This window comes from Podarcis liolepis, assembly GCF_965112155.1.
Source record: "Podarcis liolepis genome assembly, chromosome: 11".
Classification (NCBI taxonomy): Eukaryota; Metazoa; Chordata; class Lepidosauria; order Squamata; family Lacertidae; genus Podarcis; species Podarcis liolepis.
In genome coordinates, this window is record NC_139565.1 from 47,900,508 (window position 1) to 47,917,206 (window position 16,699).

Consider the following 16,699-nt stretch of genomic DNA (forward strand, 5'->3'; position numbering starts at 1 on the left):
GTTGTGGGGACCGGGCCCAGGGGGAAAAGACAAATGAATAAGAAATGGTGGACAAGATCCCATCAAAATCTTCAAGCTGCACCAAGTTCCGCTGCACGAGTTAAGCACAAACTTTAGCCTCATTTGTATTCAGCAGCAGATATGGTCACTTACCTCCCCGACTGGCAAGAACTGTACCATCATAGGAAAATGTCAAGCATGAAGTGTCACTGCCTGGAGCATGTGCCTGCCTGCAGTGGAACTTGGTATGAACCTGTTTGTGAAGAAAATAAAATATTAAAAAGCTTTGCTACTTTTAGACTGTACACACCTGGTTCCTTCAGAACATCAAATGCCCTTTATTGCATTTGCTGGATTAAAAAACAACAACAGCCAAGCAATGTAAAAATCTTGGGTGAGACGGGGGAACAGAGCTACAGCTGATGTCCATCAATACTTGTCCAACACCTTTTATGTACTTTTAAGTATATTTGGGGTGGGAAGAAGTTGTAACATTTCCAATTATTTAGCTTTACAGTCCAGAAAAAAGTAATCCAACCAAGTGATATTAATACCTGGATATCACTCCCTTTTATGTGAGTTAAAGGCAAGTATGCATGACTAAGATATAAAAACACTTTTTTAAAAAATCAAGAGACATCATTCTCATCCTTCCTACACCAGGTTTATAAGATTTAAGATGACAAAATATATCATCTGTCTTTTTGGATGTATCTTGAAAGCAGCAAAAGATGGGGGAAATTCACATGCCAAACCAAGACCTGCCAAAAAGCCTGGGTTAAAGATTTAGAACAAGTATTTTTGAGTTTGAATGCCATTTGGCTTCAGCAGTATGCAACTTTGGGAATACTTCCTTTGTCTTGAAAAATGATGTTCTCCTAAGCAGTACTAAAATATATTTCAAACAATAAGTCTCATACTAATTAAAAGGTGAACTATTCATTTACAAACTCATTTTTACTAGACCTCTCATTTAGAAAGGTCTCTGAATTTTTATCTAAGAATAATCCCGAACACTTAAATTGAGTTATTAAGAGAGTTAAGATGATCATATCTTGGCTTATTCTTGTTAAGTTTTTTGGCTGCACATGCTTCATTCGCAGTGGGAGCAAGCAAACTTAAAAAGTCTTCCATTAACTGTAGTTTCCCATCTCATCTAAACTGGAAAACCATGGTTAACAGCTTTGGAATACGTCACAACTTTCAGTTAACTTCAAACCATAGTTTACATCTTGGCCACATGGAAGCCCAAATTATCTCATATGCTGCTGGGAGAACCTGAGACAGGTCCATATAGGCTGCACTGTGTGGGATAGAAATACGATAAATTAAAATGAATGATTGTCATTAGTTATCATTGTGTAATGAGTGAAGCTGCAAAGGAGCAGAGGTAGTCAATGTGGTGCCCTCAATATGTTGCTTGACTACAACTCCCATCACACTCTGCTAGAATGGTCAATAGTCAGGGGTGATGGGCATTGTAGTCAAGGAACATCTGGAGAACGCCATGCTGACTACCCTGATATAGAAAATTACCAGCTGAGAAGCAAGTTATCTGTAAATGAGACAAGAGAAAATATATTACTGCAGCAAAAAGTCCACCATTTTGCAATATTTGCAAATTCATATCAAAGAAAACATATGGCTGACTATTGATAGTTAAGCAGCCAAAACTATTTTATGGGAAAATGTTCCCCAAACAGCCGGGTGAAATATCATCTGTGCAGTTTTTTTTAAAAATGAAATCCTATGTAAAATATTTGGATGTCTCGTAAAGCGTCTGTATCTCTAAAAAATGATAATGCTAATTGGCCAACATGAAACAATAAATATCATTAATAAAAAATAGAGTTTCTGGAAAGTGTTCAACTGGCCTTTCTTTATTTTTGCACTCTACATGAAAAATGTCCGCACACATAAAAGCAGCGAGTTCTCACCATTCCCTCTCTAAATTATGCTTTTAATCCCCAGTTTAACCTTTTGCTTGGCCATTATTATGGAAATCCAGTCCTATGATATACTGTGGTTTAAATACTTTGAATAAAATGCTTCTCATGGGCATTGCGCCACTGGGCAAGTTCAGATTAGCTTACCACATACTACATGCAGCAAATTTGGCAAGTCCATTGTCCTATCCAGTGATGAGGAGAATCTGCTCCACTGAATCAAAATCCAGAGAGTGAAGAAGTGGTTAGATTCTCATTTCTACTTGGCAGCAAAATACAGTTATTTCTGCTCTCTTTAAGAATTTGGCTGGCTTGCTGTTTATGAGGAGGCCTCCCTTAGGCTTAAGGCAGGGTAGGACACAATCTTCTGAAGGCCACATGCCAGTGGTGGGTGGGGCCAAAGGCAAAAATAGGTGGAGCGATGAATGTAATTTTTACCTTTTACAGTAAATTAGTTTCTACCCAAACTCACAGGTCCTTCTCTGGCCTCCATCCAGACCAGCGAGAGGCATTAGCAGAGTTCAAGGACATATTCTAGCCAGGCCAAAAAACTCAAGGAAGATGGAAAGCCATGCCAGTAAAGGGTGTGGCCTGGGAAGAGGGGGTGTGGCCTTGAAGTCTGGATGGCCACATTAGTGAGGTTCCCCTCTCCTGGCTTCACCTACAGCTCAGTTCTCCAATCAGAGTTTCACATTCTTCCTTCCTTCCTGCTGGTCCAAGGACCTGGCTCCTATGTCTGCCAGCCTTGGCGAATTAGGGGCCTAATGTCATGAGCCTAAGTCCACGCTGCATTTAAACATACATGGGCTATACATACATGGATTGCATACACCACTACATTTAACTCTTTATCTAAGGAAAAGAATAACTTGCTTCTAGAAAGAGTTCTTCCGTGAGCGTATCTGGTTTCAGTCTGCGTAGCATCACTACAAGTCATATGTTAAATAAAAGACAGCTGGAAAACACTCTGTCCCTTCCACCTCTCTGCCTAGAATCAACATCTGCTGAAAAGCAAGCTTCATGTAGTAGCAACATCGTGGGGAGAAATGTTTCCCCATTTTTCTGCTTTGTTATATTTAGCAAAAGGGGGGCACATGAAGGTATAGTTACACAAGGAAGAGTTTTGAGCATTCAGAAATAATTCGTTTTCTAGCAAAAACAACGACTTCTCTAGCAAGATCCTTAATTATTGGTTTTAGGATACCACTATTTTCAAAAGATTATTTTGGAAAAAGTTTACAATATAAAAAACCTCAGATGCCATCATACAGTATCACATCATATATAAAATCATACATAGCTTTGCTCATCATACTGACAGCCAGTGTAGTGTATTAGTTAGAGTACTGGACTCAAAGTCCCACTCAGCCAAGAAGCTCATTGCCTCTCAGCTGAACCTTTCTCACAGGACTGAGAGGGACGTGTTAGATGTGCTGGTCCTTTTAAGGTAAAGGTAAAGGACTCCTGACAGTTAAGTCAAGTCACAGACAACTCTGGGGTTGCGGTGCTCATCTTGCTTTACAGGCTGGAGCTGGCGTTTGTCCGCAGACAGTTTTTCTGGGTCATGTGGCCAGCATGACTAAGCCGCTTCTGGTGAAACCAGAGAAGTGCAAGGAAACGCCGTTTACCTTCCTGCCGGAGCAGTACCTATTTATCTACTTGCACTTTTTTTGGGGGGGGGCGTGCTTTCGAACTGCTAGGTTGGCAGGAGATGGGACCGAGCAACAGGAGCTCACCCCGTCGCGGGGTTTCGAATCACCAACCTTCTGATTTGCAAGCCCAAGAGGCTCAGTGGTTTAGACCACAGTGCCGCGTACAAAATGAGATGGCGGATAAAACACCTTGTGGTCTCTTCCATTTCCCCACAAAATGGGAACTAGCAAACGAACTGACTGATGCTGCAAAACTGGGATGGGGAACCTGGAATGGGGAACCTCCAGATTGGCACTACAACTCCCATCAACCCCAGCAAGCACGGCCACTGGTCAGGGATGATGGCAGTTGCCGTTCAACAACATATGGAGAGCCATAGACTCCTCGTCCCTGCTGTAAATCAATATTCAGGAAATAGACAAATGAAGCCCTGTCATTTTCTCCTCTTGTAGCACTAAGCTGAATTCTCTAATTTCCTTGCTTTTGGGTTGAATACCTGCTAATCTAAATGATAAAAGTTCAAATAATCTGAGGCACACAACTAAAATGTGTTTTAAAAACTCATTAAAACAAAATACAAGCCCAACAATTTCATCAGAATATGTTAAGAGCTGTTATTTTGAAACATCAATTTTTACAGGCCACCGTTTGCAGCAAAATCTGGAAACGATACTGTACATTCCACCTCAGCTCTCAGGGAATGTTTCTCGTTATTGTGTGAAAAAACAAAAAGTGTGAACCTAAAACTGTTATCAACAGTCCAAATGCCAAAGTCATTATTCCCAGTTCTTGAGTTTCTATGTAGCAGAGGTCTGAGCTACTTTATTTATATGCTATTTTCCAAACATGCCTCTGTTTGGGTTGGTGTTGAACACTGTCACGCTCTGTGTATTCTCCTAGAATCACATCAGCCTACGTTCTTATACACTATGGTGGGCCCTCTTAAAGCAGGGCTAACCCACAGCTTTTTGTTACCTTAAACCAGTGATGACCAAACTTGGCCCTCCAGCTGTTTTGGGACTACAATTCCCATCATCCCTCACCACTGGTCCTGTTAGCTAGGGATCATGGGAGTTGTAGTCCAAAAACAGCTGGAGGGCTGTTTGGCCATCACTGCCTTAAGCAAATACTACACACTGTGTAGTATAACAAAAGCCCATTCAAGATCAAGAGGTGACCCAAATCTTATTTGTCTTATTTCCACTGGTAATGCTCATCATCTTCACTGCCTTCCTTTGCAACTGTGGCCAGTGTGGAGCAGCTGTATCTCAGCCGCATCTCCTGGAATCCGAGGCAGATTGCTCAGCGGATGAGCTGCCAAGCAGCCTCTGTGCACCAATGCACATCGCTCTCTCTAAGGCATGTAGGTAAGGCTGAAGAAGGCACCCCTGGAATTTTGGCACCCCAAGCGCTTGCCCAATTTGCTTGCATGGTTGAGCCACCAATGCCTTAAAAAGATGTAAGACTTAGCAGGCCAGGTTTCTATCTGCATCCTCTCTCTAGGAACAAGAATCCTAAGAACACAATACCTCTCTGCTCACTGGGCTCAGTGCTATACAGGCGATGGCCATTTTAGGCACGTCCAACTGACGTGTGACTGCTGATGTGCGGGTCTTTTTGGACCAGGAAGAGAGCAGAATGGGGCGGGGCATGCATATCCATGCTCTGCCGACACGTGTGGGGGCTGGGAATGGAACTAGCTCATTCCATCGGTGCAAGGATTTTCACTTGTGCAAGAAACTCCCCCTTCCAATCCCTGTGCATGCCCCACACTCCCACCCAAAATCCTCAATGGGTTGGGGGAATCCCTAGAACAGAAGGAGGGGAGGGGGGAGCTCTGCTGTATAAACAAATATCATTGCACTGATGGAACAAGATACTGTATTTTTCGCTCCATAAGACGCACCTGACCATAAGATGCACCTAGTTTTTAGAGGAGGAAAACAAGAAAAAAAATATTCTGAACGAAACAGTGGATGTATGATTTTTGTGGTTCATGCTGCGGCAGCCTCCTTTATCGCTAGAGTTCCTTATCTCCCCTCCCGATTGTTTGCTGATCAGCTGCTCAAGAGCATGATCTGCTTTTCGCCCCTGGGCAATTCGGCTCCAGGGACCACGCATTCACCCCATAAGACACACAGACATTTCCCCTTACTTTTTAGGAGGAAAAAAGTGCGTCTTATGGAGCGCAAAATACAGTAGTTGGATACCACTCAAAACCTGCCCAAATCTATCACCCAAGGACATGAAGCGCACAACGAGTTATGTTGTCAGTTTGGGAAAGATAACTGAATAACCATCTTCTTCAGTGGTTGGGTTATGGCAGGTTCCCCCCGTGTGGGTCTAAGGTCTCACTTTCCTCTCTCTCGATCCATTTTATTCTCAAATCCAAAACAAGAAGAAGGCTGAAAAGCCAAAATATCATTCTCCCTCCCCTCTCCATGTATGAACTGGACACAGAGAGGTATAAACATTGCTTCCTTTCCCAAGGGAGGTTATTTGTAGTTGAAAACAAGGGGGAACCAGCACTGCTCTCGGATAGTGCTTAAAGAGGTCTGACTGAGTTATTTTTGTTACGAGGCGACAGAGCTCAAGCTTCGGCGCTGCCTCTTGTCACTGTATTAGCTAATACAAACAGTTGGATAGCACCTTAGTGTAAACTGTTTATTATATAAGAGAGAATGCATTTAGAAACAGAACAGTGTCCTTTTTAATCTTAGCCAGAGGGAGGAGCATGGGATGATCATATGGCATTATTTTCAGGCTAGGAAGTAGAAGCCGGACCAGATGTATGCAGGGGGGAAAATGTTAATATTTGCTTCTGGCATGCTGTATGCAATTTTTCAGGTTCTGTAGCAGAGGTCTGGCACACATACCTCTGGAAAAAGAAGTGTGGGATACTTGTGGATATGGAAACTTTACCTTGAGCTTGCGAGGAAAATATACTGTCTATTTGGATGCCTTTCATCTTATATTTACTCAAGAAATTTCCAGATGTAGCTAGGTACTCTTCAAAGGCTCCTATGAAACCATCAGTTTGTCATGCAAACAAAGGCAGAAAGGGTGTTTTTCCTCATTGTTAGCAATTTTGACTGCTGTAAACCTGACCAACAGTCAAACACCTTGTTAATTTACTGGGTAATTTGCATTGTAAATAATAGTATTTCCAACCGAATGATGCAAGGCAAAATTCAACCTGAAGGAAAACTCAAGAAAAAATCTGACGAAAGTATTTGAAGTATTTACATTCCTATTTTTTTGTGTTATTTTATCATTAAAAAAAGAAATGAAACAAAGCGGAACACAGGCGGCAGACTCATTTCTGTAACCGTTATAATATTATAGAGCCCACCCAAACTATAAACTATACAGAGAAAGCATAATTAAAAATGCATAGCACTGTACATGTTTGTGTGCTGTCCAGTTACAACACATCTGCAACATCTACAAATTTACAACACTTTTAAAAATCAGTTGTATATATAGGAGAGAGGTGCTTCCTCCTCAGTTTATTTAGGGCAGGACAAAGGGAAGTACCGTATTTTTCGCCCCATAGGACGCACTTTTTCCCCTCCAAAAATGAAGGGGAAAAGTGTGTGCGTCCTATGGGGCGAATGCAGACTTTCGCGGAAGCCTGGAGAGCGAGAGGGGTCGGTGCGCACCGACCCCTCTCGCTTTCCAGGCTTCGCGCAGATCTCCGCAAGCCGTGGGAGCCCGCGCTGGGCTCCCGCGGCTTGCGGAGAGTTGCCTGCATGCTGAAGGCTGGGCGCCCTGAGCTTGAATGTCGGGTTGCTTGAATGTCGAAGGCTGGGCGCGCTGAGCTCAGCGCACCCAGGCTTCGCGAGGCTCTCCGCAAGGCACGGAAGCCCGGCGCTGGGCTCCCGCGGCTCACGGAGAGTTGCTTGAATGTGGAAGGCTGGGCGCACTGAGCTCAGCGTGCCCAGGCTTCGCGCGGCTCTCCACAAGGCGCGGGAGCCCAGCGCCGGGCTCCCACGGCTTGCGGAGAGTTGCCTGTTCTGGGGGCTGGGGTCGGGGGAAGCTTGGGCTTCCCCTGGGGGGGAAATAATCCCCCTTTTATTTCCCCCCCCAAAAAACTAGGTGCGCCTTATGGGACGGTGCATCCTATAGGGCGAAAAATACGGTAATTCATATGATGCCCAATTAATTTGTGGAATTCACACCTATAAGATCTGGCAATGGCCACCCACTTGATAAAATAAGAGATGTTTAGACAAATTCATGGCATATCACTGGCCACGTCTCATGCTGGCTCTGTGGAACCTACAGTACATCACGGCAGTATGTCACAAAATGCCAGCAGCAGGCAAGGGCTATTGCCTTCAATGCTCTGCTTATGCGTTTCCCAGAGGCATCCAGCAGATTGCTCTCAAACAGGATGTTAGACTAGATGATCCTTTGCATCTGAAGGGAATCTTCTTATGTTTGGTATCTGTAACAACAAGTGTTCTCTTTACCCTTTTGGAGGCGAAAAGAGAAACACCACAGGTCTGCCTCTCTATTCTCTAGGAGGTCAGAAGGGGAGCGTTGCCACCTAATTTTAACTGTAACATAGAAATTGGGGGAATTGCAATAATAATAATAAAAATAATGACTTAACAGGTATTATTTTACACAAGGGTAAAAAATGGGTGAATCAAGTTTCCAAAAAACGACAATAACTCAATGAAAACGAAAATGCGAAGTCTGTGGAGACTGTTCGAACTTTTCACATACGGTTTATTAATTCGTTATACAGAATGCTTTCATAAACTATGCATGTGCACAACTGTGCTCTCTGTGCACCAGAAGTAAAATTAATGAAGTTTTTGTGACACAATGGAAAACCTGTATGTGAACTATCAGAGAAAGTTTTGCAAAGAGGCATTCTTCTTCGAAGAGAAGCACACATATAACAGAACTCTGGTTAGCTTCTTGGTTATCTCCTCTTGATGTCATATTATCCTTCCTTTATTAAAATTCAAGAAAGTCTTGAATTTATTCCAGGCTGATGGGCCAGACGTCAGTGGAAAACCGAGCAATAGGGGGAAAGCACGCTGTGAGGACTGCTGCAGTAAGCTCCCTCCTCCTAGCTATGCTCTCTTTTCTGTAACAGTGAAGCTTCACAAAAGAAGAAATATTTCTGGTGCATGACTCAAGCCCTAGTAATGGGCTACAAGTCAGCAAGGTTGCCTTCCCCTCAGTGCTTGATCATTGAGTGAGACCATTCCCTTGCTTTTTACAACTTGCAGGCTATGCGTTACTGAAGAGAATGACTTAAAACAATTAGTTTGCTTTGTTATTTTATTGTGTTTTATTATTGTTTGCCACTTTAAACATTTAGGGAAGTTTGCCTGGCGCCTTCATTATACACCTTCAGACACAAGGCAAAAAACGTTCCCTTTTAACCAGGCCTTTGGTTGACTTGATTAACATCCAATATCCTTTTAAAATGTGGCTCTTGGGGGGGTGGTATTATTGCATTAATTTTTATTTTGTATACTGTAATCTTTTTATGTGAACTGCCCTGAAACTTCTGGGTATAGGGCAGTATATAAATTCAATTTAATAATAATAATAATAATAATAATAATAATAATAATAATAATAATAATTCATTTTGCTTGATTGTAAAAAGAAGCTCAAAGCAATTTTTTAAAAACTCAGTACATAAATTTCATATGAGCAAGGAGGCAATCCCTAACTCTTTAGCGTGGCTATTTCCCTTTCCTTTGACTTGTAGCAGTGCTCTACTTCCCAACTACTTGCACTGTCTGCAGGTTGACTGTGTTTCGTTTATTATAACAAACCTTTTGATCCTGATAATTAAGCAAGAATACTTCCTCTTAAATAATAAAAAAGTGTATATAGCAAATCCTTGACGGTATGACAAAGCTTCTCCACAACACTGGCTGTTAAAAAGTAAGTGATCTGGGAGAACAATGTTGTCGTCACATAATTTAGTACGGCAATATCAACCTATTCAGTCTTTCGTACTGTTTCAAAAAGGGAGGTGTACAGGAAGTGAAAGGAGTTACATTATCATAAATATTCAGCCACAAGCCTACAATAACGTTAGTCCAGCTAAATTCTGACTAATTTTGATTGCCAGCTTTTTATTTCTGTTATTATTTCCACTATAAACCTAGTAAAACTTCTTAATGGCATGAAGCTTTAAGGAAGCTATTCCAAGTGTAAACTTGTTCCAACAGAATAATAATTTTTTCAGAGGCTGGCTTTCATCACCTGTGCGGCTGTTGATGTAAATGCAGACAGTATTCAAATATTAAGTTTCCTGGTCTAGAGTTAACAGCAGCATTCCTAATAGTCTGCTTATTCATGTCTTTCTCGGCATGAACTTCTGTGTGCCTTAGGAATGACACCGTACACGGGTGTGCATGCTCACCTTTTCAGGTGTTTATGTATAAGCAGGAAAGACATGTGAAATTTCAGTGCCATTTGGCCAGAGTATCATCTGATGGTCAGGCTACTGCAGATGCCCCTGAATGAAAAAAATCACCCTCTCTATCTTTGCTTGTATAATTTAATCCATGGTGCATTTTCAACCAGAGTCTTTTCAGCATCATTGTACACAACTTCACAAGGAAATACAGGGGTTCCAGCCTGCTTCAGTTAGTGGTTAGGGGTGAAACCACTAGTTTTAGTGAGCAAATTTTAGTGCGGATAGCAGTGGGGACGAAGAAACAGCAACAAAAAGTTAAGTCTGTTAAGTCTGAATTTCATAGAGTCAAGTCTACAGATGCATTCTAGTTCTGCAATTTCACATTTGAAACTAATCCTGATTAGTTAGCAAAGTTTTAAAAAATATTTTCGCATTCCGGACATAATGGAGAACTTGGTTTGGAAACACATGAAGATGTTGAAGGAATGGGGACAGGGAGAGGGAGTGTACAGCCCCAACGTTTGCCAGCAATGGATGTTTGAAATGGCCATTGTTAAGATGGAAAACGCCAAAAAAAAAGACTTCATTTTATTTAATATTGCTTGAAAAGAATAGCCACCTGAATCAATAACATTTGTTTGCCAGCATATATGAAGGTGGTATAGTTGGAAGGGACTGCATAACTTTAAGTCAGAAAAAAAGCCTTAAGGGATTTAATCAGGTTACACATTCAGCACTTCCCATTTTCACAGTTGGTGTATGAAAAAAGATGGCCACTTACATTCATATTCCTATCCCAGATCTGTATGGACCCATCTTGGCAACCAGCTGCGATGAGTTTGCCATCTCTGCTGTAGGTGCAGCTTGTGGGAATCACCCGTTTACCTTGGGCTGACCGTGGTTTAAACACACCTTTGTGCTTTTTGTCATTGGTAACATCCCATGTCCTCACAGTCCTAAGGAAGAGATCAACGAAAAATAATGGTTTGCCAAACAGTTTAAAAGGTGAAATAAATCTCAGTTGTTTTGAAAAACCCAATTTCCTTATGACGCAAACAAACCACAACCGCAATGTTGTTTTATGTAATTCTTTTAAATGCGTGCTTAATACCGAAAACCTAGGAGTGCATAATAAAACAATGCATCTCCCAGCCTCTAATGTTAAGACAAGAGGAGAATAAAATTGCAAAGAAAGGAAGTTACTAAGAAAGTTGAGAGCTGGGGCAGTGGGTGCAATCCTGCTCACGCCTCCATGTGTTCAGTGTGTGTGAAAATGGCTACAATCCCTCCCTCCCCCACCTCTTCTCTGTTTACACTAACTTGAATAATTACTTAGTTTGATGTTGCAGTGATCAATCTATGCCTGTGAGATTAAGTGCAAAGTTGACCAATTATTCCTCATTAGGCTGTAATGGCCTGCTGCAGACACAGAACATTACTGTAATTGAACAGTGCTGATCTAGCAGGTCTGGTTAGATGGTCTGCTTTGCTGTGCTACAGCAGGTAGACTATATTCCACCAAGTACAAAAATAAAGGCAAGCTGCTTAAGGCTACCCCACCTATTAGCCCAGGTAATTCCCTTGCCTCGAGCAGCAGATCAGGAGTGGCAGCGGATTAGTGCTTTTGGTATCTAGCTAGCTACTAGTTCCAGATGGCAGCAGCTGCCTAAGACAGCTGCATCCAAGTGATGGCGGCACTCCTAAGGGCTCTCTGGGTCACTGTTGGCACTTTAATCTGAAGAATGACCCACAGAGAATGAGGCATTGTAAGCAAAACAGCCCTGGAGATTGCCCAGGGAATATTTGCTGCTACAAGGTGGGAGTAGTACAAGAGTTCTCAAGGGTCACCACACCCACCATGGACTGCTCCAACAGAGGACCTGAAGTTCCGCAGATGGGCTAGATGGCCCAAAAGCTCTGTAACAACCTAGAATCATAGAGTTGGAAGAGACCACATGGGCCATCGAGTCCAACCCCCTGCCAAGCAGGAAACACCATCAGAGCACTCCTGACATATGGTTGTCAAGCCTCTGCTTAAAGACCTCCAAAGTAGGAGACTCCACCACACTCCTTGGCAGCAAATTCCACTGTCGAACAGCTCTTACTGTCAGGAAGTTCTTCCTAATGTTTAGGTGGAATCTTCTTTCTTGTAGTTTGGATCCATTGCTCCGTGTACGCTTGTCTGGAGCAGCAGAAAACAACCTTTCTCCCTCCTCTATGTGAACCTGTCCTTCACTGGCTGCCGAAGTAGGCTATATGAGTAGTATGGATTGTGGGAGCGTCCAGACCAGCTGTTCATTGAGCATTCATGTTGGTCTGCTCACACAAAACTTGCGTGGAGATTATACAACTTGCCTGATATGTCCACATGAGGGTCATTCAACAATGCCAGCTAGTGGTTATTATCTCAAGCTTTCCAGTGCAACTTTCCAGGCATTTTGTGATTAGAAAAGTGATGGCATAATTGCATTAGAAAGTGTGGCGTTACAACTGCATTTTCTCTGCATAAGCAGCACATCTGGAAGCACCCTGTGACTGCTTTAAGAATTTGCAACAAAATGCCAAGGCTTCAGTTCAAACCACCTCACCATGAATCAGGTGTGCTTATTATAGAGCAGCTGCAACCCCAAACCCATCCATCAACCTTTTATATCTGGATAGGCTGCTGAAAGAAAAGGGAATCTAATAGACACTGAAAGGTATACCCAAAAGCTACCCCCCCCAATAAGGAAAATATGCTTAGTGATATACTCAGAGCTGCATACCAGAAAACAGAGACTGCCCAAGCACCTAGTAATGCATTAGTTTTACATGAAGGGGGTACATAACGATAGCATGCAGATCAACATCTTCATGCATAAATATTGTTGCACGGAATGTACGGCATCAGATATTATTTATTAATTTGTTTTTGTGAGCTGTCTTGCAATGAAGGTTTTCATAAAAGGTAGGGCTCAGAAATATTAGATGAATAAACAAATAAGTAGGATGGAGCTGCGCAAAGCTTAGAGGATTGTGAAGCATAGCTACCCATGGGTAGCATCTTGCCTGTGACCCTTAGGAGGTGCTTTTCATCACATCTGCAGCACAGGCTTCAGTTCAAGCCACTTACTGCTCATTTGTCCTTCTCGCAAACTAGTCATCCAATACCAATTTAGATTTTAAAAAATCACTGAAAAGTATCTGTGCTGGCCTAATGGCCAGGCAAGTTGCCATTTTGGCAGCATGGGTAGAGGCCTGCTAGCTGCTTATCTTTCAACATGCCCAGGAATCCAGCAAAATGTTACTGGGGTGGGGGATGGATGGAGCGATGTAGACAAAGACTGCTTCCAGTTGGGAATGGAGAGAACTGAACAGGAGAGTTGTGGAGCAATACTGGGCTCATATATTTGACGACGAGTTCGTAAAGAACTTTAACATAATGGTTGGGAATTATAGGAGTTATAGCCCCAAACATCCTGAGAACTCTAGGTTAGTAAAGGTGTACACACCACTCAGACATAACTGTATTGTTGATATTCTATTATTTTATGTGCACTGTTTTATGTTTTCAGTGCTGTAATCCACTCTGGGACCTTAGGCAAATGGCAAGATATAAGCTTTATGAAGAGATATATAGACATACCCCCACCGCTGGATTTTACTGTTTCTTAGATATACATAAAACAGCTGAAAGTGCAGGAATGGGAATGGAGAAGGACATAAATACAGGTGGACTGGCTAAATATTCCTATACACAACAGACTTCCATCCTTTCAGAATGCTGAATTTCTTCCAGACTTTAACTCAAACGTCTTCTGGCATCCAACGAATAAAAACATTTCAATATTTGGCAGGGAGAGGAGATAATTAATTATAAAGAAATGAATCAAAGAGCACTTTGGACAAAGTTCATTTGTTTAGACTACACAACCAAGATTGGGATCCAAGAATACAGTTTATCAGGTATTTTGCCAAGTCAAATGCTACTACTGTATCAAGGCAGCCATCTACCAAGAAGATAAGGCAGTCTGAGCAAAGACCAAGAGTCGAATTTCTAGTAGGTTTCACAAAACAAAATTGGGCATACCCAACAGCTGGACCACACACTAGCAAATTCATACAAGTTATGAGACACACAAACTGTATATGGTTAGATGCCAAGAATTATTTGGGCTGGCCAAACAGAAAAGCCTCTGGCAACCCATACAGTATATGCATTTCAGCCCTTCATAATCTGTACATGACACGCAACTACTATGCATTTCATATGTGGGCATCCTGCAAAATGTAGCCATTAATGATGGATCTTCCGGTCAATGACAAAAGCTTTTGTTTTGACATACCAACAGGCAGTGCCTATTACTCCAGGAAGCTACAGAAATATCACTGGGAGTTACATCCACACCTACTGGTCTATGGAGGAAGTTTCTTTCTTTCTTTCTTCTCCTAAGATTTTATCAAAGATCGTTCACAACACAATAAAATAAAAGTAGTTAATCTAAATAAAAACAAAACAGAGAAAGAGAAAGAGAAAAGAAAATCAGAGTCCTCTCTCAAAGGTAACCCTTGTCCCACACATAAGGAGGCAGGCCCTTCCAGCTCTCAACTGGGAACTTTCCTTTCATCTCCCAGACTCTTAACCTGGGAGACTTTCCCTTTCTTGCCTCTCACTCAGGGTCCAGGGGAAGTTATGGGTATGGGGGGTGGGCACTTCAAAAAGCACAAAGAAGAGACAAACCAAGCCAGCACAGCAGGTATAAGACAAATGAAAGAGGAACCAGCTTAAGAAGGGACAGAAGAAACAGCTCAAAGGCTTACTTCAGCCATACACTTATCGGCCAGAAGAAGAGAATCACTGGCTTCCCAAGGCCACCTGATTCCTCAGCCCAATGAGGTCCTGACCAGCAAGTTCTGCTGGTTAATTTGCAGTTCCCTTCTGTAATCAGCTGCCTTGCAGATGCTGTGAGCATGAGACCAATGCTCATGGTCTACGCTTCCAGACAATATCCCTATGGTGACCAACAGTTATAAGGGTGGGACTGAGGAAGGTAAAAAACAGGGTGTGAGGATGCAGCACCCCCACACCCACCTTTGCTTTCTCATACATTTAACACACTGCCCTGCCCACGCTCATTTCTCATTGTGTACAACTGATGCTTCTCTTCTTAGACTTCGACAGGATGCAACTACCTTCCTGAGGCTAAGCCAGCCTGGGTCTTCTCTTGAGAACCTCATGCACATCACCTTCAGTTCCATGATGGAAAAGTGGTATATAAACGTACCAAATAAACAAAGAACATGGTGAAACTAGAAATAAATAAAGCATAATACATTTGTTACTGAACGGACGAAGGCCAAACCGCTGGAGTCTATTGTTTTGTAAAGAGGATTAGTAAAGGAATTAATAAAGCTCATGCACTGCTCAAAAGAAAATGAGGCATGGGGGTGATGCCCGCATTGCTGAAAAGTAAACATCAGAAAAATATGCCAAAATTAATCACACATTCGATTGAAGGCAGTCATCGAAACACAGGGCATTTAAATTCAATTTTGCGCCTGTGTCACGGACTGAAAACAAAAACTCACATTGAAAAGTCTGAAGATCTACAAAATTACTCTTCAGCTGGAAGGGCTGGCTGACACGTAATCCACAATGCAAACCCATTTTACGTGTAACTGGCTTTTTAAAAGCGGTAGATTCCACATCTGCAAAACAGATTTTTGTGAAATGCTTCTTATTGCCAAAGAGTGATTCAAAGCAATTTTAAAAGGGATTGAAATGCTCTCTTGGAAGGTAATGGGGACATATTCATGATCAGAGAATGTAAATAATTTCTGGAAACAGCTGACTCTCTTACTGAGTTCAGTTTTAAGCTCTTCAAATTTGTGTTTCTTTTGATTTTACAGAGCCCCATTACCCATGTAGCATACTCTGCATGCTGTAATGTATAAAAGAGACACAATAAAAAGACATATGTCCAGTATGCCCTGGATTTATGGAGCTTTATTTTCTCACTGCCAAAGTGTGACTCTCCTCCCACCCACCCCAACATAAATTTAATCAAGCCCACATACAACTAAACATAAGGAGATGGAAAATTGTAAGCCAACTGAAACACCTGTGTGATTGGGAAATAGACAGGAGATGATGCTAGGGACAAGGTCGCAGAAGATTCCTGGGAGCTGGTTGGAGTGTATCACAGCAAGGTGAAAAGTGCTAGAATGCAAATGGGTGAATAGTAAATGGTGTGATGCAAGTCACAAACAACGCAGGCCTGCACTATTTATTTCCCACATTCCTATTCCACTTTTTCTCCAAGGAGCTCAAGATAATATACAGTGGTACCTCGGGTTAAGTACTTAATTCATTCCGGAGGTCCATACTTAACCTGAAACTGTTCTTAACCTGAAGCACCACTTTAGCTAATGGTTAAGAAAGCAAAGTTCTTAACCTGAAGCACTATTTCTGGGTTAGTGGAGTATGTAACCTGAAGCGTATGTAACCCGAGGTACCACTGTATGTGGTTCTCCCCATCTCATCTTATCTCCACAAGAACCCTCTGAGGTAGGTCTGGCTGAGAAACGAGCTTCAAGGTTGAGTCATGGTTTCTCAGGTCCTAGTCTGACACTAACCACTATACAATGTATTACAGTTCCCCCCAAGCACTCTTCAGTTTGGAAAGCGGCTGTATTTGAGCATTTGGTTTTCAGAGATCTG

The 16,699-nt window shown here is 42.2% G+C and overlaps 1 protein-coding gene across 1 annotated transcript in view; it reads right to left on the minus strand.

Annotated features, from left to right (window-relative positions):
- The window catches only part of WDR70 (WD repeat domain 70), a 110,199-nt gene that overhangs the window by 32,614 nt on the left and 60,886 nt on the right, over positions 1-16,699 (minus strand). Inside the window, exons 10-11 of the mRNA XM_083465978.1 lie at positions 10,781-10,955; positions 154-253 (exon numbers count right to left, since the gene is read on the minus strand). Of these exons, the coding sequence (XP_083322104.1) occupies positions 154-253; positions 10,781-10,955 (275 nt within the window). The remainder of the gene's footprint in view (positions 1-153; positions 254-10,780; positions 10,956-16,699) is intronic.